Genomic DNA, 24,103 nt, shown 5'->3' with positions numbered 1-24,103 from the left:
AACCTGTAAATCAGTGCAAATCTATTCAAAGCACATGGTAAAGCAGCAAGAAATGTGGAAGGAATATCCTGTTTTGAAGAAAAGGAAACTCCAAAACACAGCCAGGCTTGTGCTCCCTGAAATGCCATCCCTGCCTGCTCTTCCCTGCTTCTTTTCTTAATGGGAAAGAAGTCCCTGCCTATAGATTAGAAGGTGGGCTGCTCCCCATGTGCGGAGCCAGGAAAATGGTAAATGCTGGGAGGACGGGGAAGCAGGGAGAGATAGGACGGGGATATCAAATCATCACCTTTTGTTAACGTCTATTCCACTTCTAACTACTGCTTAACATTTCTTTTTGGAGAAAGGAGTTTTTTGTGGAACGCCCCGTAACCCTAGGGAAATAAGACTCTCAAAGGTGCCTGTGACAGAACAAGGGAAAACTAAACTTGATATTCCAGGACTGAAAAGGCCTCGGGGTCTAAAGCTTGATCCAGTAAGGAAATCTGTTAGATAATATTTAATCTGAATACCCCTTGAGCGGACAATACACTATTCTGTATTTAGGAGGCACCCAGCTAGGAGGAACCCCACGCTTCTGACTCTATCAAAGCATTAACGCGAGGGAACAGCGTTTGGTTTTTCAGCAGCCCAGCTGTTAGGCTCTGCTGTACATTTTGCACGTCCTCAGCATCCGCCTGTCATGCTTGCGACAAGAAGCGTTGCTTATTGAGTGAGCCTGCAGTCTACGTACGACAGTCTCCGAGTCCTTCCTGGAATTTAAAAGGTATCAGCAATGATGGCATTGGTAATCTGTATTAAATATTATTAAAGTTTAGTTTATTAATAGTGATTTGGATGGACTAGAGGTTAGGAGAGTAGCTAGAACTTGGGTGTAGGAAGACTACACCGTCTGCAGAATTTCAGATGGTATCTACTTCGAGATTGCCTTGGAACCAGTGCAGTTTGCCTTCAGTATGCTCTGTGTAAAGCATTACAGAAATGCTTTTGGCTCACTTGTTCCTGTGCAATGGCATATCATAATAACACACAGAACATGATAATTCCACCATTAGCAACACGGAGAATATTTTTCGAAACCTCCAAAATCATAAAAGCAAACCACAGCTGACAGTATGACCTCAGCAAAGTCACTTTTGCACAGAAAAAGCATTTAACTCCTGCACTCTAATTTTATCTGTATGCGAACGCGTTCAATCTGCTACAGCTGAGAAATGCCTGTTTATTTCTACATCTCATATCTTAGAATAAATAACAGGCGCTATGAGTAAGATGCAATACGATCAGTTGCCTACCTGGGCAGCAGAAAGGCAAGGTTTGCATTCACACCACACCGGCTTTTCGGTGCTAAATCCCAAGGGAGGTGGAACGGGTGCAGGCAGAGCAACGTGGCTGCCGTGCTCAGACTCACAAATTCCTTTGGAGGCTCAAAAGGTCAGGTCTTTCCCTCGGGCCCGCTTGACTTGGAGGCTTTCAGAGGAACTTTCCTCTCCCCTTTGGCTCAAGGCAAAGCTGCTGGGCCGTAGATTGAGGAGAGGCACATTGGGCGGTGGCTGCCTCATGTAGACCAAAGCCTCTGATTTAGGACCGAATGCAACTCCTGATCTGAGCTGAGAGGCTTGATGAATCTTTCTCAGAAGATAATGCTTTTCTTCCTGCTTCCGATCTCCAGCTCGCCACCACATCTGCTCCAAGACCTGAAAACTGCTGCTCAGAGCTTCCCCTCATACTTGGTCTCCATTTTTCATTAGTCTATGGTTTCACCTTGGAAAGGTCTCCCCCCCACCTAAGGTCTTTCACGCTGCTCCTTCTTTGCCATCGGTTTATCTAGTTGCTGCATGTTCAGTTGACTGACACCCCTTCGGAAAAGCTCCCACTTTAGCAAATGATATTTCGCTGTGGAGCAAATGTTGGGGAAAAGCATAATTCCCACTCCCTGATGCTAGAGGCTTAGGACTAGGCTCCCCTTGAACCCGTTTTCTTTTTGATTTCTAGGGCGAACTAATTTTTCTATTGATTTTTAAGACAGCATTTCTGTCTCAATGGCTGACAGCACTTTCAGAAAGGCATCTTCCCAAGGAATAAATGATATATATAATGTTTCTTTTATTCCTTCACCGAGCCTTCGAAGAAAACAAGGAATACACTCTTACAAGTGTTTGCTTTATCTTGTGTTGATCACTTTGGATCTTTCAACTCAGGATCTCATTTTGCTGAAACACAGAGTCAGTTATAATAATGTGACATCCTGGAACAGTCTAATCCTATTGCAAAGTGAATCTTCCCATTAAGAACGATCCATCTAATGAGATACAGCAAACCGCAGCGGGCAGACACAGACTAACCACATTAACTGCTTTTATGGAAGTATTTTTAAAAAAAGAATTATTTTGCTCTGCAGTTAGAAAAGATCAAGCTTTTAACTGCATTGAGTCAATGAATACCTCCTAATGCCGCCCTCTCATTAGCTTATGGCTTCCAAGACATTTTCTTTTTAAATTTAGCCTATTTGTCTGCACCAAAGTGTATTTTCTCTTTTACGACGGCTGCTAGAAGTGCTTCAAGGCACGCAACTGGGATAATCAAAGCTGTATTATTCTCCCTGTCAAATTCTTCATCACACATTTGATATACCAGTCAGCTTAAAGGGAGGTGGTTTCAGGCTAGCATTTTTAGAAGTGGATCACATTGTTATTATTTTTCCCCTCCCTGCTTGATTCAGAGGAACCAGAGTTCGGCCAAGGCCAGGAAATCTGAACGGCCTTTCAGAGCAGCTCAGCCTTGGCCGCTTCTCAAAGAGCTCTACAGCAGAAGAAAGAAATGATTTTGCAATAGAGGAAGGCTTTCTGAAGAAATGGTTTTCACTAGAAAAAGGCCGATTGAATCAACTTGGGGCGTTTTGCAGGATGTGTGGATTTCATTGACTCTTTCACTGGAAACCAGGTCAATGTCACAGGCAAGGATGCCCGGCTCCTTGCCAGCCCGCCTGCCATGCCGTGGAGCAGTTTGCCCCGAAAACCTGCCTGCCCCAGCTGGCTCCAGGGTCCCCAGGGTGCAGTACCAAATCTTAAAGGATCTGGCTTTTGTAAGGCTTGGGGATACATCTCAAAGCAGAGGGGCTTTGCCGCTCTGGGGTCTCTGATTCCAGAGGGGCTTCCCCATGCCCTGCCCGAGGGCAAGGGACACAGACAGAGCTCTGTGCATCCAAGAGCTGGGGAGTCCATGGGGAAGCAAAGGAAAGAAAGACGGGATATTTGACTTAGGAATTTCCCAGGGAACAAATTCCAAACTCCCACTATGTTCTTCCAGCAGTGTAAGTGTCCACAAATGTCCCTGCTGCCTACGAGCAACGTAAGTGTCTTCTCACACAGCGTATCATATGACACAATTAAATTCTGCTCATTACCCAGCCTGTATCTATACTTCAAACTGGTCTTTATTTTTTTAAAAATAAGCCAACAATCTCATTCAAAGAACTAATTGCGAGGACCGGATTCTGTATTATAATGCACAAAAGTGAGGACAAGTTGGTTTAAAAGAAGAGAGACATTAAAATATTAGCTTAATGATGTAGCAGTGTTTTTCATACAGGTGGCTCTAAAATACATGTAACTGGGATCACACAAACTACGAGTCTACATTGTTTTAATATGTCTATATTAGTTCAATATGATCACATGAGGGTGAAAGACGTTCCAGACTTTTGTGCAATTACTTATAACGCTGACTTTGCTTAGCCATACCGGCTTTAAAAGCGGCCCTTGTTATTTTGCGGTTGCTGTCTGCACGGCGCATCGCATAGTGAAGGCAATCTGCAACGATCGGTATCTCTCGTGTTTTGTTATGGTTTGTCCTAGTGATGTGATTTACTGATGTGATCACTGCAAACTCCAATACCTTGCAATGGGTGGAGCTTATTGGGATACCCACATTTGAGGCTACAAGTACCGTTAGCGCACACATTACTTCAATGCAAAATCCACTGTGAAGAAATAAAAAAAAAAAAAAAAAAAAAGACAGATGGAAAACCTGTAGTAAAAGAGTTATATGCAGGAAATCCCATGCCATGCACTTATCAAGAAAAGTGAAGTATAAATGATGAATGGTGCGCAGCCTCTGAACAAGGGAGAAACGCTACCTGACCAGGTTCAAATGGCACCGTCGGAGGAAAACAGGTTCTTCCTTGTAATCGTTTGCTTTAAAATTGAGGTCACGTTTTTGGAAGTGCTGTTTTTCTTTAACCACAGCTATGGAGTTCACGCTGTGCCCGATTGCAGCGACTTTACCGTGACCACTCCAATGCGTTTTTTGGAAGCCTGATTGTTTTCCAGCATGGCTGGCACGACTGAGACGCAGCGATGCACCCCCGCCTCGCCATCCTGCGCAAGCGGCTGCTTTCCCCTCGCCGTGCCATTATCCGCTGGCTCGAGCAGCACAGTTTTAAGATGAATAGTCCGGACTGCCTTGACTGCAGTCGCTGGGCAAAGGCATACCTTGCAGTGTGTAGTACTGACAGGAAGTCCAACATTGGAAGCTACCACAACTGTGAACGCCGAAGCCAACTCAATAGTGAATCCACTGCGGGAAGCATAAGAAAACACTTCACAATCACTCTTTGCATCAGCTCGGACTGATACCGTGCAGCGTGCCGAAGTCTTACCCGTGGTCTTCTTTCGACTGTTTTATCTCCAACTGATTTTTTGTCATAGGAATACGTTAAGAGAACAAGGAAGGGCTGAATAACGGGAACGGCACAGGCTAGTCATCTGCAGTAACCCGGCTGCACAGCTCATTGCGTCAGGGACTTTTACTACTCTACGCTGCAGTGGATCATGCCTAATTAGTAATTCAGTTAGGCACCAGCAGAGGTCAAGCATGCATTAAGGATGAAAATTACTGTAATAAATACATATGTTTTTAATAGTCTGAAGCGCACTGGGAAAGCCGCTGTAATCTTGCCATTTCCAAATGCACCTTCTGCCACGTTAATTAGGTCATCAGCAGAAGACTCTGTTCATGTAGACCTCTACGCCTCAAACGCATTCAGTATTAGTTTACAGGGTTATCTTTTTTTCCTGTCTCTCTTTCTTTCTCTTTCTTTTTCTCATTCTTTCTTTCTCTCCTTTTCATCTTTTTTTCTTTCATTTTTTAGAAAGACGGAGAAGTCGAAGCCAGGTTATCATTAAAATCAAAAGCACAGCAAATCCAGCAAACTGCATTACAAACAAAATACAAACAAAAGCAATTTCTCAGAGCGGTTCACGCACAAAGTTCACACCACCATAAAGACAGCTGTGCACCTACCTTGATGGCGTGATTGGAGTGAGGTCTTTACCCATGGTCTGGATAACTCTTCTGCCCCAGACCCAGAGACCAACACAGATCCCGACACCTCCATAAAACAGCAGCCAAACGGGAGTCGACGCTTCTTGCATGACACCACCTTGCTCGTAGATAAGCCAGAGCGCGACAAGGGGGCCGATTGCATTGCTGGAGAAACAGACCAACATCGCCTGAGTTATAAAAATGCAGATAATTGCCTTGACAGAAGTCTCTTATTTCCCCTGTGGTTGTGATTTGTTGTGCGCGCAGCATTGCTCTGACTTGACCCTACAGGCAGCACCTTTTTCTCTCTTGGAAAGGCTGCAGCAGGGGACTCTTATCATGCTGCTTTTTCACTTGTCACTTCACCACTGATAACCACAGCGAATGCTGAAAGGAATTTCTCTTTTACAAATTGTTTCCTGAAATCTCAGAGTCGGTAATACCTCATTATGTCTGCTTCGGGACAAAACCCAGTATTTTCAGTACTGTGCTGAAATGATCTCAAAATTTACCAGTTCAAGAGCTCTGCCTCTTTAAAATTCAAGTATTAAATTAGATCTGTTTGTCAAAGAGGGAAATTAATGAACAAAATTACCGTCGCAGACAAGAAGATACAAATGTAATCTAGTCTGACAACCTGTAATGTTTGGAGACACGATCAGAATGCAGCCAGGAAGGTGACTCAGTCCTCTTTAAATGCGTTGTAGAGCTAGTTGGACTAGATCAGAGAGGACTCCTTGGTGACACAGAGCTGGCGTAAGCCCTTTTTGCTACCCTGCTGCTGCTATCTAGAAAAACACTGAAAGTCAGCAACACTGAAGTCCCCACTCCTAATGCAGGTCACCCGATATCGGTGCCTCCAGTGCCTGGACTGAGACTTCTGACTCGGTTTATTCTAAAAAAGCATCACGTTTCTAGACATGAGAGTTAGAAGAAAAACTTGAAAGGTGGTATCCAGTTACTTTAAAGGCTTAAATACTAAAAAGCAGATAAGAACGGAGTCTCCACCTCTGGAGACATTCAAAACCCGCCTGGACGCGTTCCTGTGCAATCTGCTCTAAGTGACCCTGCTCTGGCAGGAGGTTGGACTAGATGATCTTCAGAGGTCCCTTCCAATCCCGTCCATTCTGTGATTCTGTGAACTTTGACACCCTTTTTTTTTTTCCCATCTCTTTTGCTAAACTGAGTAGCATTTATCCACAACCAAAAAAGCTTAAGAAACAAGGCAGCGCTGCACTTATGTCTAGATAATCAGGAGAAGAGCAGAGCAAACAGGTCCAATGTCAGTCAAAAAAGCCTGAAAACCAGCAGGAAGCTCCCCTCTTTGTAAACCGATAAGGGGAGCGGGTTGCGGCGAGCGCCGCAGGCCGGGCTGACAGCTATGCTTGCCCTGCAGCCAGGACCCGCTAAATTTAGTTCCTGGTCTCGCTCCAAAGCACACAGATGGAGTAAGGGGCAGTTTTAACGTCAAATGTTGTGCAAACCAAGCCACCGTAACCGACAGTTAATAATTGACTTGAATCCCGTCTTTACCAGATACGGGGTGGCAGGGGCTGGGTGCTAATTGCCAAGAGAGGAGGGCCCTCAGCATGGCACAGCTCGGTGCATCTAAGCGACATGAGACCCTCCTCCTTTCTTCTGGTCCTGGAGAAATCCAGGCTCTGAACCCTGAGAAGCCATCCTGGAGCAAAGTAACTAGGAAGGAATTTTTCCCTGGTAAACACACACAACAACATTCAAGCTGCGAGGCAACAAAAGTACTTAAGAATGCTCTTTGATATAAAAAGGAATGAATAATTGTTACAGATTTTGAGAAGGATGCTGGAAATAAACTAGTGAGCTAACACAGATAATAAAATCCAGAGGGTTTGAAGACACTGGGTAGTATGATGAAGAACTAAATATGCTTCAAATAAAGAGTGATTTCCATTAGCAAAAATACTTTAAAATTCTGGTCTGATACTGTGCCTGAGCATGCATTTGATTTGTTGAGTTTTGGTGTAAGGATGGTATGTGAAAAGTCCTTAGTGCCTAAATGCAAGAATTATTTTACCTTCAAGGATGAAGAGACTCTTGATGGAAGCATTTCTAATATTTTTAAGTTGACCTGCAACTTCTTGGCCAGTGTTTTCAGGTGCGGATTAAATTACTTGCACATTTAAATACCTTATTGTGCATAGTAAAAGAAAGGTAATTCACTGTACCTTCAGCTGCAGATGCAGAAGGAAGGATAAAGGCAACTAAAACTTTGATCAGATGAATAAAGGGAAAACTGATCATCCCTTCTTATAGTGCTGTACAACATGGGGAGAACCTCCCCGTTGAAAATAACAGGTACATTTGGAGTGAGCCCAGGCACTGATTCCTGACTGTTCTGAAGAGATTATGGATGGATATTTGTCAGTCCTAATGTAAATGAGAAGACAGAAAAGGTTTCAAAAACTACAGCAGCAAACTATGCTCTTTTGTACCAAAATCCAGTTTTAATTATTTGCAAATGCTACACCTCTGTGAATCAACTAAGCCTAATCCTCAAAGAAAAGGTTATTTTCTTATTTGTGGCAACAGAAGGCAAAGCAAAACTCTGCTGACTTATGCTCAGCCTCGGAGGATCTGAATGGCTGATGCTGCCCAACAAATCAGAAGAGACGACAGCGGTGCCCACAGAGGCAGCACTTCTGATACCTTCCCTGCAGGAAAAGACAGCAGAGGAGCACTGGATCCATTTATGCTCGGAAAGGCAAAAAGGTAATTAACTGCATTTTCATTTGTGGGTATCTGCACCACTGGTTATCTATACCAGAGAGGCATTTCTTCTCTCCCTCTAAATCACGTTTAATGTGACCTAAATGTTCAGCTGGTAGGGACAAAGGCATCTCCCAGCCTGAATACCTGCAAGCGGCTACCAACAGCCAGCAAACCGGCAGTGGTGTGCAAGCCGGTGGCTCCAATCTACCACCATCATGGCTCTTCAGAGGGCTCCTTCCACTGATGGATTTGTTCAGCAGGTCCAGTCCCAGGGGCTTGTGGTATCAACGCCTCCTATGCCAATGGAGAACAGCTCTAGAAGAAGCCATTAGGCCTGTCCCACCACAAAACTACCAAAAGCTCACAATGAATGTGCCTAACTCACGAATTGCAAAGACAAGGATCTTGGTACTACATACATCAGCTTTGAGACACTACCACAATCACGTGCAATCAACCATCCTTGGGACTAGGAAGAGTTCGTTGGTAGAAGACAACCAGTCCCAACTGAAGAGTAAGAAAGAAAAAAACACACCAAAAAAAAAGCGTTAGGTAAGAGATTTTGCTTTGAGAACTTCTGTGGTTATCAGATGTCTCTTGCAGCTGAGTGACTAAGCAGATGAACCACAAGGACGCTGGCTAGACTGGGATGTGGCTTTCACAATATTTCCCACCGTTTCTATCTCATTTGACTCAAGACATGATTAGCAGGAAAGCAGACCTAAAATCTTCCATGCATTTGGCTAAGACTTGTTTCACAAGTCTATTTTCAAGAAGTGATTTTCTCTTACTCTCCCACGCAGCTCTTTTACTTGCCTTAACTAACTCTCCTTTCTGCTGGAGCTCCAAGTCTTATTCGTGGTAGTTTAGAGGGAGAAGAAAAAAGCCTGAAAAGGCCACCCAGGGGCTCTGAACGCCTATCTGCATCTATCTATATGTAAAACTGCCACTAGGTTCCTATGTAACTGAAGTGTTTTTGAGGCTGTTATCGTATTATTTAGCTATTGGGTTTAAAAGCCAAGATAAGCTAACTCCTGTCGTGGTGCTACTTTAGTTTTGTTCACCTAATACACATTTTTTCCACTGAGCACAAGAGGGTGACCATTATGAGTTAATTGTGAATTTATAAAACATGATGGCATATGAAGCCTAACTCCTGAGTCTACCTGTCGTGAAGTGTATTCTCCACGTCCAGTATTTTCCATCATCTCTGCCGTGTTCCGCTGGCCCCGGTTACTCGCAGGGCACAGGACTTTGCAGCAGGGGCGGTGCGTGGGGGCTCTTTGCCTTCCCCCGAGGCGCGATACAGGATTAAATGCCATGTACAGCAACGCTCGTACTTGCAGACACGTGTCACGGCGGTTCAGCGAAGTGCTGCTGAGTGTTTCTGAAGTGCTGTCTGACCCTCATGATGATTTCGCTAGCTCTCTCGACTAACGGGAATTGGCACAACTTCTCTTTTTTCTGCTCGCTTGTGCCAGTTGAGAATCTGTCCCGCACCATTTATAAAGCTGTTGTGAAAGATAGCATTTGACAGTGAATCTGAACTATAAATAGAGTTGGCTTCTCCTCTCCCCTGTGAGACAGATAGTATTACCAACCAAAAAAAACCCCACATACAGCTATCATGAGACAAGCTTAGAAATTACAGTTTCCCATGCACGCACACACATTTTTAGGTACCTTTGGGTCACAAGTCCAGGCCCTCCTCTGGAGGAACAAGGACTACGACCTTTTTTTTTTTAGTAAAAATTAAGAGTTTTTTTCAGTAATGGAAGGATGTCATCAGCTGAATGCTCTATTACCAAATCCCACCAGACTTGTCATAATATTTTATGAACTAGCAACACTGCTATTACCTCGCTGCTTCTTATTTGAGGGGAGTCATGAGTTGCTCAAAACCAAAATCTAATTGTATTTGAATGCTACACTCTAATAAGCTTTGTGTTATAACCCACAATCTACAGACTACTTGATGACCATGCTTTGATTCTCTGCTACCTGACAAAGCAGATTGTATTGTAGCTACTTCTTCTAGTTGAGTGACAGAAGCTTGACACATACATTATCACCGATTAAAACTGAATGACGAGCAAAATAGACGTCTGAGAAATCTATATTAGGCTTCCAGTATTAGAAATATAATTACAAAATCCCCAGTCATTTGACTATTTCCCAAACCAGGATTTCACAAACCAACTTTGCACTGGGAAAATAAATGGGATGATATCTCTGAATATGCTGCAGTTATGCCCAGAGACATCACCCAGTTGAGTAAGGGTGCGAGGAAGATACGCCCGTATGTACCAACAGGAAAAAAATAATGTCCTAATCTCCAGAGATCTCAGATTATTGGCAGAGTTTTATCCTAGTTCAAATAATGAGACAGCTTGGAAATAGCACGTATACCATAGAGCAATAGAAGTGTGTCACAGCTGTGGCCTGTGAAGTGCAAGCTTTGTGTGCGTTAATGAGTCAGGAAGGCCACTTATTTCTTCCTGCAGCTCATCGCTGTGTACTGTAAATGCTGGCCCTGAAACCCCAGCTCCCTGCAGCCTGGAGGTTTGGGTCCATCCTCCTCCTCTCCCACCAGCACCAGCCTTCCCCCAGCAAGCCCAGCCACAGCAGGATGGGGGAGGGATTCCTGGACCCACCAGAGCCCCCTGTTTCTTGCTGCTCTTCTATGGCTTGCCTGCGTGGCACAACAAAGATGCCACGTACCTGCACAATTAAGGACACAAGCAAAGAGTCATACCTACTCAGGACACTGGCTGCACTTTCAGGACAGACTGCTATTAAAAAGGGAAGAAATCAGATTTCATGCTGCTCTCAGTAATAGTAATGGACAGATTAGCTTCCTAAATATTCTAAGTGATCTTGACCGCAGGTTTCAGGGAGGAAATAAGAAGTACTCATTTTGTAATCCAGCCTTATTATAGCTCCTTTAGGCTCCTTATTTAGCCAGGAGACTGAATCCCACTAAGCTCTCTGTGTGCAGTGAGATACTGGCCATCTTCTGGCCCTTCCCTCCTTTAATCCCATTGCATTTACTTTAGGAAGAGGGGAAAAGGTGAGTCTCGCTGCTCTTTGTGTGCTCTGACCTAAAACTCCACAGAAATCTGTAGGGAGGTGAAAGGAGAAGTTTCCTCTCCCTGTATTTTGGGCTAGCGAGTATTTCCTAGTTTCACTTGCATTGCTTTGCTTAACAGTGAATTACCTATCTGGTAGCTGTTCAGTTTCCCTAAAACCACTGAGACAATGTGTAGAAATATATAAAAAATGCTAAACATTTTTACTATAGCTCTGAAATGGTTTTAAATCCTATCTTCAGTAATGTAGCCTATATTGTTTGGATAATAAGAGAGCCATTCTTTGTCAAGCTTGTGCTATAAATTTATATGGCATTTCCTGCAGACTCTAGCATGAATGACCCCTTTTTCCTATAATATCTAACTGTGAACACGCAAGGGTAGTCCTGAAGTCCTCCACGTGAAATTTAATTAGAGCGGCCACATTCAAACAATTTATGCAGCAGGAACTCAGCAGAACTGAGATGCCCCACACAACTGTGAAACATCTGCAAGCAGGTTTCTCCTTCCTACAGCAGATTTTAATCAGCAATCCCCATGTCAACCTACAGCATCCTTCCATGGGTCATCCCGCTTCGATTGCGATAATTCAAGGAATAGCGAGCTCCAGAGGTTGCTTGAGTCAACAAAAGCGTTTTCCCGTTTGCTGGGATGGGCTGCGGGGCCGACGCACCGTTTGCTCACAGCTTTCTCATTCCCAGCCCTGCAGCAAAGGAGCCGCAGCCACCGTTGTGCTGAGCACAGGAGACAGCTATGGGGTTCACAGTCACAGGATCATAGAATGGTTCGGGTTGGAAGGGATCTTAAAGACCATCTTGTTCCAGCCCCCCTGCCATGGGCAGGGGCAGTTCTCTCTGGCCACTTCCAAAACAGCCTGCCCAACTGCCTTCATTTTCGGGAACTAGTTAATTCAGATATGCTTCCAGACTTGGAAACACAGGATAAACACTCCAGCTTCAGCAACTCTCCCACTACCTGCATTTCCTGCGGAACCAACCTATATTTACAGAAAATAAGCTCAGTCCAACTCAACCATAGGTGCATATAATCCCCGCCGGCCAACAAAGCCTAGCCTCCCAGCCTCTGGAAAGCTGGCTCTGAACAAGCAGTTAGGAAGCTGGCAGCTCTCCTTGTGTCACGCTCCTGGCCCAGGTCTTTTTTTCCATCCTGCCCTTTTCATTCTGCCGTTGCCCTTGCAATGACCTGACGTGCTCCCTTTGTGCTCGGGTGCTGAGCCAGTGGGACCTGCTCACTTGGCGCCGCTAATTAAGCTCAACAACAACGGGTTTTTTTTCAGCGGTTCTGTCCCAACACAATTTAGTCGGGATTTTAAATTCTTTAGATTTCATTCAGCCCATGTGCCATGATGGTGTCACAAGGCTCTCGGCCCGGCTCAGTTAGTCCCAGCCCTGGATGGGCTCCAGCATCCTTGACACAGCGCATATAAGCTCTGTGGCAGAGGGGCGGGAGGGGATGGTCTGAACAAAACAGTCACCCAAATAAGGAGTAACCATGACTCCCTGTTTCTTTTAATGCACAACTGCCCCGGCCAGGATTCCTGCTGATGTCAGCCTAAACACGAGCCCGGACTGCTACAAGCATCAGCTCCTACAGCAAAGACGGCTGGTATCCTTACGATGCTAAAAAAGCATCATCTTGGAAGAAACAGGGTTCTAGCTCCCCTTGTTATGTGTTAGTTCTGCAGTCGAAGGCAAAATACTGATTTAACTTTTCCACATCCAGTGGAAGGCCTGGACAATGAAACAAGGGAGATCTCCATATGATTTTTTGCCCGCTAAAGTGCTATCCAAACTATTTGGGGCACTTCTGCTCCATAAAGCGTTTCTGAGCTGCATCATGGTTCAGTCCATACCCTATGCCTCATGCTTAAACACGCTCTAAAACACGTCGATCATTTAACTACCTGCAGTTTTTCATTTTTATATTAGCTTTATAATTTTTCTCTCTCTGCTCCTCTTACCTGCTCCTGTCCCTTCAAGGAATACCAGCAAACAGCCTGATGGAAAATAAATAGAAAACATGGGAAAAGAGTGAGTTCCAAGATGGAGAAGGAAAATGTAGGAGACAAGTCCAAAGAAAAAGATATGGACAATGGAGGTGCAGCCCTAAATATGAGTGAGGAGCTTAAAACCAAATGCAGAGGAAAGCAGGATTTTAACAGGATTCAAGGCTGAGAAAAAAATAGAGAAGCAGGTTGACAGCAGCACCTAAAATGAGCAGAAGGAAAGTGAACGAGGGAGGGAGATGACAAGATAGCAGCCTTCGGTGGAAGATGGATTGCCAAGGCTTGCTTTCTTAGAGAAATGTGGACAGAAAGCCATGCTACTAGCTAGGTTCTACTGCATTATTTTTAAAACGCCACGCTGCTTTTTGGGCTCTGCAGATCTTTATGCAACATGCAGAGGAGCCAAGAGCCCAGTAAGAAATCTTCTGCTCTGCTAGACAAAGACCAGCAAAATGTCTCTGCTACATAATCCACTGGATAGATACCTGCATTCCCAGAGTGTTTTATCTGCTCAACGTTTTTGACATACAAAGGGGTCTTTACTTTTTATTGCTTAGCTGGAACTCAGTACAATTGCAAGGATGGGTTCCTACCCAATCCTACACCCATGACCATCTTCTTGCATTTCTACCAGCTTTGATAAAATGAAGCTAACTTGTTCTTTAGTTTTGCAATTACATTAACTCAGTTTAAGAAGAGATTTTGGAATAAACGGCATTTAATAAAAACCCATGCTAGCTGGTAAACTTGGTAGGATCCCCGACAGAAGTAGAGATCCGCAAAACACTAAAAAAATATGAATTTTCAGAAAAGGATATTCCCAAGGCAACAAGCCAGTCCAAATGCAGAATTCTGGGGAAATTAGGCTGTAAGATGCAACAAAGCATACTGCACAGAGCCTAAGCCTTGTCTTTCATCCTGTCCAGCTCCTATCAACACCAAATTTGATTTCTGAACTCACTGCATCCTTACAGATCACTTCTAACAAACTCTACTTCCCTTGCCTCCTACAGATAAGGCAAGTGATGCTTGCATAAACGTGTGAGTCACTAAGGAGAATGTATAGACATCACCTACAGGGAATCAAGGAGCAGGGGCGGCTACGGCAGTAGGCTGTGAACTTTTTGCAATGTGCTTCTCAGGGTACATTACAAGAAGTATCAGCAGTGTTTGTCCTTTTTCCTACGTTCCCCTTGGCACTCACTGCTGGCCACTTGCAGAGCACAGGTTCCAGCCTCCATGGGTCTTTGCTCTTGCCCAGTGTGCTCAGAGCAAAGGTCCTGATCAACGGAGACCAGCTGAGAGGAAAGCAAGTTGCACCGCTGCCCTCTGATCCAGAGGATGAGGGGACCTGGACTCTTTCACAGAGCCAGATCCCCGCAGATACAAAGGGAGCAATAACAAGAGCGAGGACAAGAAGGCTCTTCAGAAAGCCCTGTTCCAAATTCCCAGGACACTGGATGGACGGGGAGGGAAGAGACGTTTGTAAGTGTTTTTGAGATGAGCTGCGAGTTACATCGGGTGGCTGACAGGAGCGTGGAGCAATAACCACCCTCCTTGCTGAGTGGGACAGCTTTTGCCCAGGCGCCTAAGGAGGACTATGAAAGTTATGAACGCTGCAAAGCCCCACTGCTAATGCTGAAACAGACACCGCCAGGGCACGGCTAACACTGCGAAGGTTCAGCAGGAAGGAGACTCAGTACAACCCCCCAGCTACAACCCAAATAAGGACCACTGCTTCAACAAGCAGCTTCTGAGTGGATTTCTTGGGGGACCTTATCAGGATACAGGAAAGAGTGCCTACTAAATACCAAGTGGATCGCTCCAGGCATAGGGAAGAGGCAGTTGCAGCCAAATCCTAAAGGAAAAATATGCAGTGTTCCCAGGGACAGAGCAAAAACATCCAAACTGCCCATCAGCCATGTGCCACTGAGGTGGCAAGGTGCAATAGGGCCCTGCAGATGAAGCAATTTTATAATGTTATAACATTATGAAGCAATGTGAGCGCAGAAGAGGAAGGTATAAAATGCTCCATCCTGAGCCTACACCCTCCATCGTTTGGTCAAAAGTTTTGTACTTTGTGGAATAAAACAGAGCCGAGCCTTCAAAGGGAAAGAGGCTGGCAAATGAGTGAGTGAAGAGACACTATTTCCCGGGGGTCTGACCAGATGATGAAGGGCAAAGAGGTGCAGATAAACAATTCTGAGACCAACTTTGGGATTTTTTCAGCTGCCTGAGTCGATATGAACATGAGAGAAAGACTCCTGGAGGATGATCCTTTTCCTTTATTCCTGGAAAATGATGCTAATGCCACAGGATTTAAGGACCAACACAAGCCAAATGACTGAAGGATGAACTCACTGGCTTCTTCCAAACTCAAGGAATGGTGATAGCAGCTCTGGATAAAACTGCTGTCAGGGAGTACTGCGTACCAGGACTATACTAGGAGATGGGAAGCTTCTTAAATGAGCACAAAGAGATGAGCCATAGCCCATGTCCCCTCTCCACATGGGGCACAGGAACGTGCCCCGGGCTCCTCAAGGGGTAGGCTCTCTTTATTTTGCTGAGAACTGTGGCAGCTGGAGAAATTGTATGTGCAGTTCATGAACTTCAGTAGGACTTTGATGTTAAGGCTTGTTAGATTTGCTGGGCTGTTTAGTGATACACTGCCTCACACGGCACTAGACCCCTGGAAAACTCCAAGCAAAAGATTCAGCAAAGGGAAGTCTATAAGGGCTGCAGCAATCAAAATGAAGATGGTCTTCACACACCTCTTTTCAGAATGTGACAAGAGATGAAATTCATCTAGTGACAAAAATACTCTCAACCTCTCATTTTCTGATGGTCTCCAATCTCACAGTTAAAATAGGCTGCGAACTCTGGGGGGCTGGGAATGTCCTGTTTGCTTTTACAGTGGTTGGCATGCCAGGGGGAATCTCAATGCCTCAAAGCTTGCCAAAATTAAACCTTAATTAAACTAATTACTGCACAATTATTTAGCAGCGAATAAAAAAAGATGTTATCATTAAGAAGAAAATAAACCAGAGACAGAGCAGCCCAACTCCTGGAAAGCACCAGGGACATCAGTGTCACAAGCTTTGCAAAACACAGCCCTGATGATCATCTGCCTGCAAAACTGAAAACGCTTTCTGACCGGCCAAGCTGGCAAAGCTTGCTCCAAGCACTTAAACCGCAAAATTGCTGGTTTGTGAGATCTCATCCTCTTACCTGACATCATTACCTCCATGGGCAAAGGATCCAAAGCAGGCTGTTAAGATCTGGAGGAAGTGGAAAAGCAGATGGACCTGAGAGGTGTCTTTCTCTTCCTTATCCTCTTCCACGGGATCAACGGGGGGCCGGTTAGGATCTGCGAGTTCAGAGGCCAACTTCATTTCCACCCCACCTTCCTCTGCCTCGATCTCTGCCTCAGCCACGGCGTTGCAATAGCTGGAGTAGCTGTCGTAGCGAACTCGCTTCTTGGAGTAGGAAACAGTGTCGCCCACTAACTTCTCACTGTCCTCTGGAGTCGACGTATCCGCTGCCTTAAAGGAGGAATGCACGGGCATGCCACAAATAGCAGCTGTGTAACACGTGTAACTGTTGTTGCGTCGTAAGAGTTTGTAGTTGTTTTCTTGAGAGGGCCTCTCGTCGGTGGCCCTTTCCAGGTGTATTTTCTGGAGCAAGTCTTTGTATAAACCTGAGTCCTTGTGCACAGTGTGATAAACGTGGCCGTCGCTCCTCATCTGGCCATCGAAGCTGAAGGTGCCATTGGAAACAGGTGATTTCACCGAGGTGTGCGTCATGGAAAATGCCCTTCCTAAAAAGGCCGAGATTTAGAGTTTTTATTTCTACAAAATGTAATACAGAAGCCCCCTCCCCTCCCACTTCGGGAGATAATAAAACAGCAGCAATCCAAGAGTACAAGAAAAAGGAGATCAGTTTCCAATATATGCAGTGAATAAGCCAAGATTCAACTCACTGCAAAACAAACTCTTTCATCTTCTGTGCAAAAAGAGCTTTGTTCCAGCGTTGGGTCTCCCCCAGACACGCTGTATGACCTGCAGCAAGTCAGTTCGGATCGGCTATTCAAACGTGATAGTTGAAGGTTAAATCCTCAGGTTCTTTGAAAAAATATTTTCTATAATATTCCTTTTTTTTGTAAAATAGCCTCTACAGTTTCTGAGGTTTTGTCTACACTGAACAGGCACAATAAGGATTTCAGGAAAGGAGGTTTACTGTAAATTCATACTGAATATGAGGTCACCTTTCAAAAGTACCTATGTTTAAGAGACTTTTACATAACTTTTAAAAATAATTTAAAAAAAAAACAACAGAAAGCAAAAAATTTAACATTCTGCAGAAATATTTCCTCAGCTATTCCAACATTTTGTATATCTTATTTCTATGAACATGATGATAGTTATTCCCTCTGTATACATTTAACATTAGCAAATGCTGTAGGACACATGTCACAGCTAGAGCAATATTTCTGAAGGAATTATCTTTTTCATTTCCTGACTTCCCGGATTTCCACTGTGCAACATTCAGAAACGTTTTTAGCTATTTTTAATCTGGAAGCACACACTCAAAGGGCTTCACGTCATGACTTATTTGATTTTGTAAGAATCAGTTGAATATATTAGGCATTTATTAACCAAATTACAGGGCTGTGTAGATGTTAGCAAAGTGATATCAAAGTCAGCAGACTGCTAAGTGTGTGTGTGGGGGGGGGTGCGATCCCACCACAGGGGAGAACAAAAAGAGCTTTATGCACACAATCCTACTTCTTATAAATATACGTTCAGAAAACAATGCGTCAGATTTTTCTAGTGGACACGCTCCAAACAGTCATACATTTGTCAACTAAAGCCCAAATCTTTTCATCTCCTGTGGTAGTATGCTAATCATCTTTATGCTGAATTTAACCTTCATACATCAGCAATTTGTGTTAGCTGTATTTTTCCACTGCTTAAAAGGACAGAAATGCCATTAAGGATACAAAGTAAAGCAAAAAATGAAAGCAATTTTCATTTTCAGCTGTTTCTAAAATTGAAATACAGCCAAACAAAATGTAATTGTTATTAAGTCCTCTCTAGAAAATGTCCCTTGTAAACGAGCATCTTTCCCAACAAGTGCTGAAGAGGGATTAGAGCTGGAAATCCCAAACACTAACTTACCGTTTCAAACAGAGACCTCCTTGCAGTTAAGAAACCCTATTGAAACAGGGAGAAGATGAACCCTCTTGTCTTGTCTTAGTTTCTTACCATAGGGCACACGCGGATGGTTTCCATTTGCAATAGTATCTGATGCCCCAGCAGCTTCTGTTACGGAGCCAGTAAGGGGAATCGTGCTCTCGTCAGATGCTTTGGCACCGGGAAGCTCTTTAAAGACTGGTGTTTCTTCATCTTGAATTTTATCAAGACTTTCATCTGATATCCTTGACAGTGCAGCATCTTTCTTTAACCGGCCTAAGGAAATAACAGTCCTGTAATTTTAAACCCAACCTACCCGTCTTGCTGCTTATGTTTCTACTGTTTGCATCAAGGGCATAGATCAACGTGGATACAGTAACCGGGCCCTGTTTCATACACATTCTTTATTTAATTCTAACACTTATCTTTACTAAATTCATCTGAGAAAATTCTAGAGCATCTTCGTTTCTTCCTACAAAATTCGCCAAAGCAGGTAACTACAGTAAAACACCGAGCTGCTCATTTATTAATGAAATCTGAAACTTTTCTCTGCGTTTTAAACACTGCATTCGTTGAGAGTAGCAAAGCAAACAAGCAAAACACTCTAAAGCTAAAAGCTGTGATCAGCCCAACTTACTGTAGAGTTAAAGAAATCACTTAAAGATAATCAGTCTGCCAGATTTTTCCTCTTTAATGTTTCCTTAATAAAATATAAAACGGATTATATTCCAGGTTTTATTTTCCTGTTTCTGCTAGACTCTAGAAGAAGACAGCACTGCAATGGTTTGCCTAACAAGGTTTTGAATTTCTACCACTGCAGGTTTTTAAGAGCAGGTTACACAAATACATGAGGAACAGTTCAAGCACATCCTGCCCGTGGGTGGGGACTGGACTAGGTGACCTCTCAAGGGCACTTCCAGCTCTGAAATGCAATTTTCCACAATTTTACATCACTCTCATTTCACCAAGCAACTACTTACTTTCTATTTTTCTCTTCATCCAAGGGCAGACAAAAATCCAGACCAAGATGGCAAATACTAAGGATACGCCGACTGATATTAGAGCAATGGCCCACATTGGCAGTACCAGTCCCAGTACTGTGAAGACAAAGAAATAAAACACAACCGAACCATAAATTAACATGACTTAATTATCTCAGGCAGTGGAAGAACAGTCTGTTGCAGAAAAGCCTGTGTTCACAAAGTACGCAAACCCAACATAATAGTTTTTAACATATATATCAGTTAATGCAGTATTTAGGGGCTAGTTGACAGGTAAAAAGTTGCAGGTTTAGTCTTCCAATTCTCTGTTACCCCACTGTGATCTTACTTCTAAAGAAGTCAGGGGTAGAACTCCCACATCAGGGCTGCAAAAACAAGTTTGCAGTGATTTTATACAGTAACGCACGTTAAACCATGTTACCCATTAGGGTAAGTATTTACCTGACCTTTGCTCTGGTCAATAAAGCTTGATGCTTAGCTTAATCTAAGCCATTATCTGCTTACGATAATAGCTTAATGTAGCACCTGAGAGAGCTGAGGTTTCAGTCCTGCAATGCGCTATCATGCCGATAACTCATGCTCCCGTATGTCTCCCCCCAACAGAGCTCGTTGCGCTTGTTCAATTAAATGATCAGACCCTTACTGAAGAAATAGCTTGGACTCCGATCCCTCAAACCTGCATACACACGCCTGTCTTGAAACCTATGTGATTAATTCATCCCTGTGAGTAAATGTTGCCAGGACAGAGGCCTTGGAGAGTAAATATGTATTTCCTGAGTATCAAAAATGGAGTCCCACCTTTTTAATCACGCACTTTAAAGACTGCTAAGCTGAAACAGAAGGGACATTAAGATTCTTATTTCATTTATTTTGCTTAATGAGTCACTGCAGAGTGCCTGACCTACTTCTGCAGTACAGCTCATGAGGAAATGTTGGCTATACAGCTGATTTACTGTGAAACATCTTGGATACATAGCCAATTAGACTTAAGAAAAAGGGATGGTTGAGTTATGTTATCCTCAAATTGGGAACTTCTCGAGCTTTTTATTAATTTCAGTAATGCTATGTTACGAAGTAGAGTCTATGGACTGCATTTATCCAGTATATCTATCTAGTGCATCAGGTTTTAAAGAAAACAAATTTCTTTCAAAAAAGGTCACTTTCTAAGCCTGCTTTCTTAATTCAGGGGCGTGTTCAGGAGCTCTTTTCAGTTGCCTGTTCCTTCATGGCTCTGGGATAATAATCTAATCTAAATATAACACTTAATGACCAGAGTCTTCAATAAAGTAGTTGAGAGCACTGAATATCTTTTTTATGAACTCTTTTGCTGCGTGTGTTTAAATGTACACTGCTTAAGTAAATTTAAATATAAACTTAGAAATGTAAATATATAAACATAAAATGTGATAATATAAATATACAAACATAAATATAAAAATATAAATATAAGTTCAAATATAAACACAAACATAAATAAACACAAACATATAAATGCACATAAAATATACAACTATACAAAAATATAAATAAAGTCCTGAAAATGACATGTCTCATTTGCTTCTACTGAGTTACGACGAAAACACAGCACCCAAGAAAGAAGACGCACTCAATGCAGGAACAGGCTCAGGGCTTCTTATCATTGAAGGGAAATAAAGAAGTAAATTTAATTAATAGGCTCCGTGCCAGCTCTGCCAGAACAGTGACTCTGCTGATTTCAATGGAGCTATAGCCTTAGACTGAGTGCAAACAGCCTGCCCGCTCTTACTGCCCTGAACCTTCTGAAACTTCTCTCCTTGATGCGTGTATCTGGAATACCTTTGAGAGCTCAACACGTGCTCAGGTTTATGAAGCCGAAGCCGGCAGCTCAATATTTCCCCTTCCCCTAAAGAGGGATTTTTTTTCCCGTAGCTGCGCTCTTCCCCACTAACCGGCGTGATCAGGAGGGCGTCACAAAAACACGTGCACAAAGAGAAGCATGCGGGGAGGTGTATGATCTACCCTCGCCCTCGCTAACTCCTGGCGTAGGAGATAACCGTGTGGTGTCGACAGCTACCTGGCAGCTCGCTGGCACAGCATCGTCGCGCACCGTGGGTAGGAGGGAGGGAAGCCTCCCCCCTGCCTCCCGCTGCCGACGGCTCACTCACCTGGTGCCCCCGTGTACATGATGGAAAACACGTTAATAGCTATGGTAGCAGCATAAAACACTGGAAGTGCGCGGAGACCATTGGGCACAGGGTCTTCCTGCATAGAAAACGCAGAAAAAAAGGAAACATTAGCTGGATTTTCCACCAGATTAATGTCAGCACAAACTGCCATGATGAAAACGCGTGCTCCCAAGTCAGTGCCAGGCAGGTGGAGTTTCTGGGTGGCTAGTGAGCAAAGGATGGGTGAACTGTCTGGTTACACCCAAATCCACAAGTCAGATCCTGGAAAGGACCAGCCTTCTGGGGAAACGTGACACTGTTAGTGGGAACCAGGGAGACAGGTTGTACTTTCAGGTCGGCTGCAGACCTACTGGGTGACCTGCGGGCAGGTTTCTTTCTGCAAGTGTTTCCTTACCTATCTTGTCTCCAAGACGAGGAGTCCCTTTCACTCGGCACAACTGACAGGCGCTGAGTGGGACAGGGCTTTGATAGTTTTGGAGCAGGGCTACAAGCATCAGTGCAACTCGTCCGTTGCAAAACCTTATTCCTAACCTCTCAGTTTCAACGGGGACAGCCCAGCACTTCCACCAGCTAACAGAAATCTCTGACATATTGAAGCGTCTGGCCACATTAAGCAGGTAACACACGCACAGAGCGAGCGTGTGATGCTCGGCACGCTGCTGTGCCCGCTGCCGGCCACCGTCTCCTGCCCTTGCTGCTCACAAGGAGAGGCTCAGCTGACAGCACGGTGGAAACGCACCGCGCGAACCATGGAAAAAGCCTTTGTGAGGAGACTGCTTTGGCCTTTTGAGGGCCTTCGCGTGTTTGCAAAGAGCCTGACGAAGCTAAGGGCTGGCTAATGTGGTTTTGTTTCTCGCTGCCATGAGCTAAACAAGGGAGGCAAGAGAAGACTGCAGCCGCCCTGCGCTGTGTCCCGAAGCATGCTGCAGCACAGGCTGTACCTGCAGGGACAGCTGCTATTCACAGACACCCTCAACAAGGGCATGAACCCCTACACCAGGGCATGGACTCGCAAGCTAAAAAGCTGCTCTTTTTTTTTTTATGCACGCACACAATGCAAGTCGCTACCTGTTGATGCCAGAAGCTCTACAGAACTTACTGCTTTGTGAATGGCACAGATGGCAGGCAGAAGACAATTTCCTTACCTTGAGCTTTTTCTACCTCTTGAATGCTTGAACACTTAAACGCTTAAACATGTGGCTTTTATACCAGAGTTCATGTGATTTTGATGACTAATTTTTTAAATTGTTAGGTTTTGAATGCAATAGAGGAACTTTATGCAACTTGAGTAATTTTAAATCCAAAGCTGAGTCCAATCAAATTTATCATCTGCTTTTATCAGTGACATTTATTTACATCAGAAATAAAGAATGATGAAGCTGAGGTTACAGGTGGTGTTATTTATAGCAAAAGAATTAATACCTCATCTATTTAAGTTCCCTGTATAACTGCTAATATAGTGTTCCTTATTTTAGGTCATTGTCATGCGCTGCACTCCCCCATTTTAGCAAGTTGAATGGTGTGAGAGAAATGGAAAGAGCAGATAAAAGTGTTCTGTTTTCCAGTTCATGGTGGGTGGCAGGCAAATCATCTTCTGCACTGGAGATATATGGGCTGATGTTACCTCAAACCTGCCACTTTTGACTGAGGTCACTGAACCCCACTGATTCAGATTTCTTGAGAATCTAGGAAATATGCAGTAGCCCATCTTCTAATGTCTGATGTGCTAGAAAACCAAAGCTTAAAATTTCACAATTACGAAATACCAATTAGAGTATCTCCAAGGGAGGACTGTTCTATTTGAATAACAGTCAGAACGGCTATTGTGAGGCCAAGTCAATGCCAACAAGTTTGTACTAATACAGAAGCAATCTCAACGTATCATCCTTTAATATCGTACATTCTGTTTGATTAATTATCACGTAGCACCTTCTAAGCCTCAAATACTTGTCAAATTACTTACTCTGAGCTTTCAGAACTAAGAACAATTACAGTTCCAACAGCTATAAAAATAATGACTGGTCGCCTGTCCAAAAAGCAAGCCACAAACTTTCAACTCTGGAAATGCCAGCACTCAAATGGGAGGCTAGAATGCAGCCTTCTCATTATAATAGTGAAATTTATTTACCTTGTTTAAAATGAAGAATCTAATCAGCACAAAGAGGACTCCAGACATCAAGCCAGATAACAGCGGGGATATAAACCAAGAGGCAACTGTGTTGAAGAAAACAAAGAATGAAACATGAAATAAACAGTATTCTTCCGTAACAGTTAAGTAAGTAGTAAACGAGCAATAAATTTAAATCAGTCCTTGTACAACTGGAATGAATGTTCCGTATGTTTATTTACAACTGGTGCAACTCAATGTCAACTGACACTCATGAAAGTCAAAGTAATGCTAGGCACAATTAGAAGCATCAGCCAAAGCATTTCCCGATAATTTTGCAAGTTAGCAATCAAATTCATCATGAAAATTTCTTGTAGTTTGATGCAGAGTGGACCAAGAAAGCCCTGTAATTTCCTAATCACCATGACCATGAATGTTGCAAGCAAGTGGAAA

At 43.7% G+C, this 24,103-nt stretch overlaps 1 protein-coding gene across 14 annotated transcripts in view; it reads right to left on the bottom strand.

Annotated features, from left to right (window-relative positions):
• SLC20A2 (solute carrier family 20 member 2) overlaps positions 1-24,103 on the bottom strand; it is a 58,553-nt gene that overhangs the window by 2,123 nt on the left and 32,327 nt on the right. For 5 of the 14 annotated variants that reach the window (XM_074589338.1, XM_074589340.1, XM_074589336.1 and 2 more), the window contains 7 exons: positions 23,672-23,757; positions 21,523-21,619; positions 19,358-19,474; positions 18,450-18,653; positions 16,414-17,002; positions 5,302-5,487; positions 4,491-4,575 (listed from right to left, as the gene is read on the bottom strand). In XM_074589338.1, coding sequence (XP_074445439.1) covers positions 4,491-4,575; positions 5,302-5,487; positions 16,414-17,002; positions 18,450-18,653; positions 19,358-19,474; positions 21,523-21,619; positions 23,672-23,757 — 1,364 coding nt within the window. Of the gene's footprint in view, positions 1-730; positions 790-3,894; positions 3,980-4,490; positions 4,576-5,301; positions 5,488-16,413; positions 17,003-18,449; positions 18,654-19,357; positions 19,475-21,522; positions 21,620-23,671; positions 23,758-24,103 lie in introns of all 14 variants that reach the window. The other 9 variants (XM_074589345.1, XM_074589343.1, XM_074589344.1 and 6 more) reach the window with 3 other exon arrangements.

The sequence above is a fragment of the Larus michahellis genome, chromosome 5 (genome assembly GCF_964199755.1).
Source record: "Larus michahellis chromosome 5, bLarMic1.1, whole genome shotgun sequence".
NCBI classification, from domain to species: domain Eukaryota; kingdom Metazoa; phylum Chordata; class Aves; order Charadriiformes; family Laridae; genus Larus; species Larus michahellis.
This window is presented reverse-complemented; position numbering and strand designations above follow the sequence as displayed.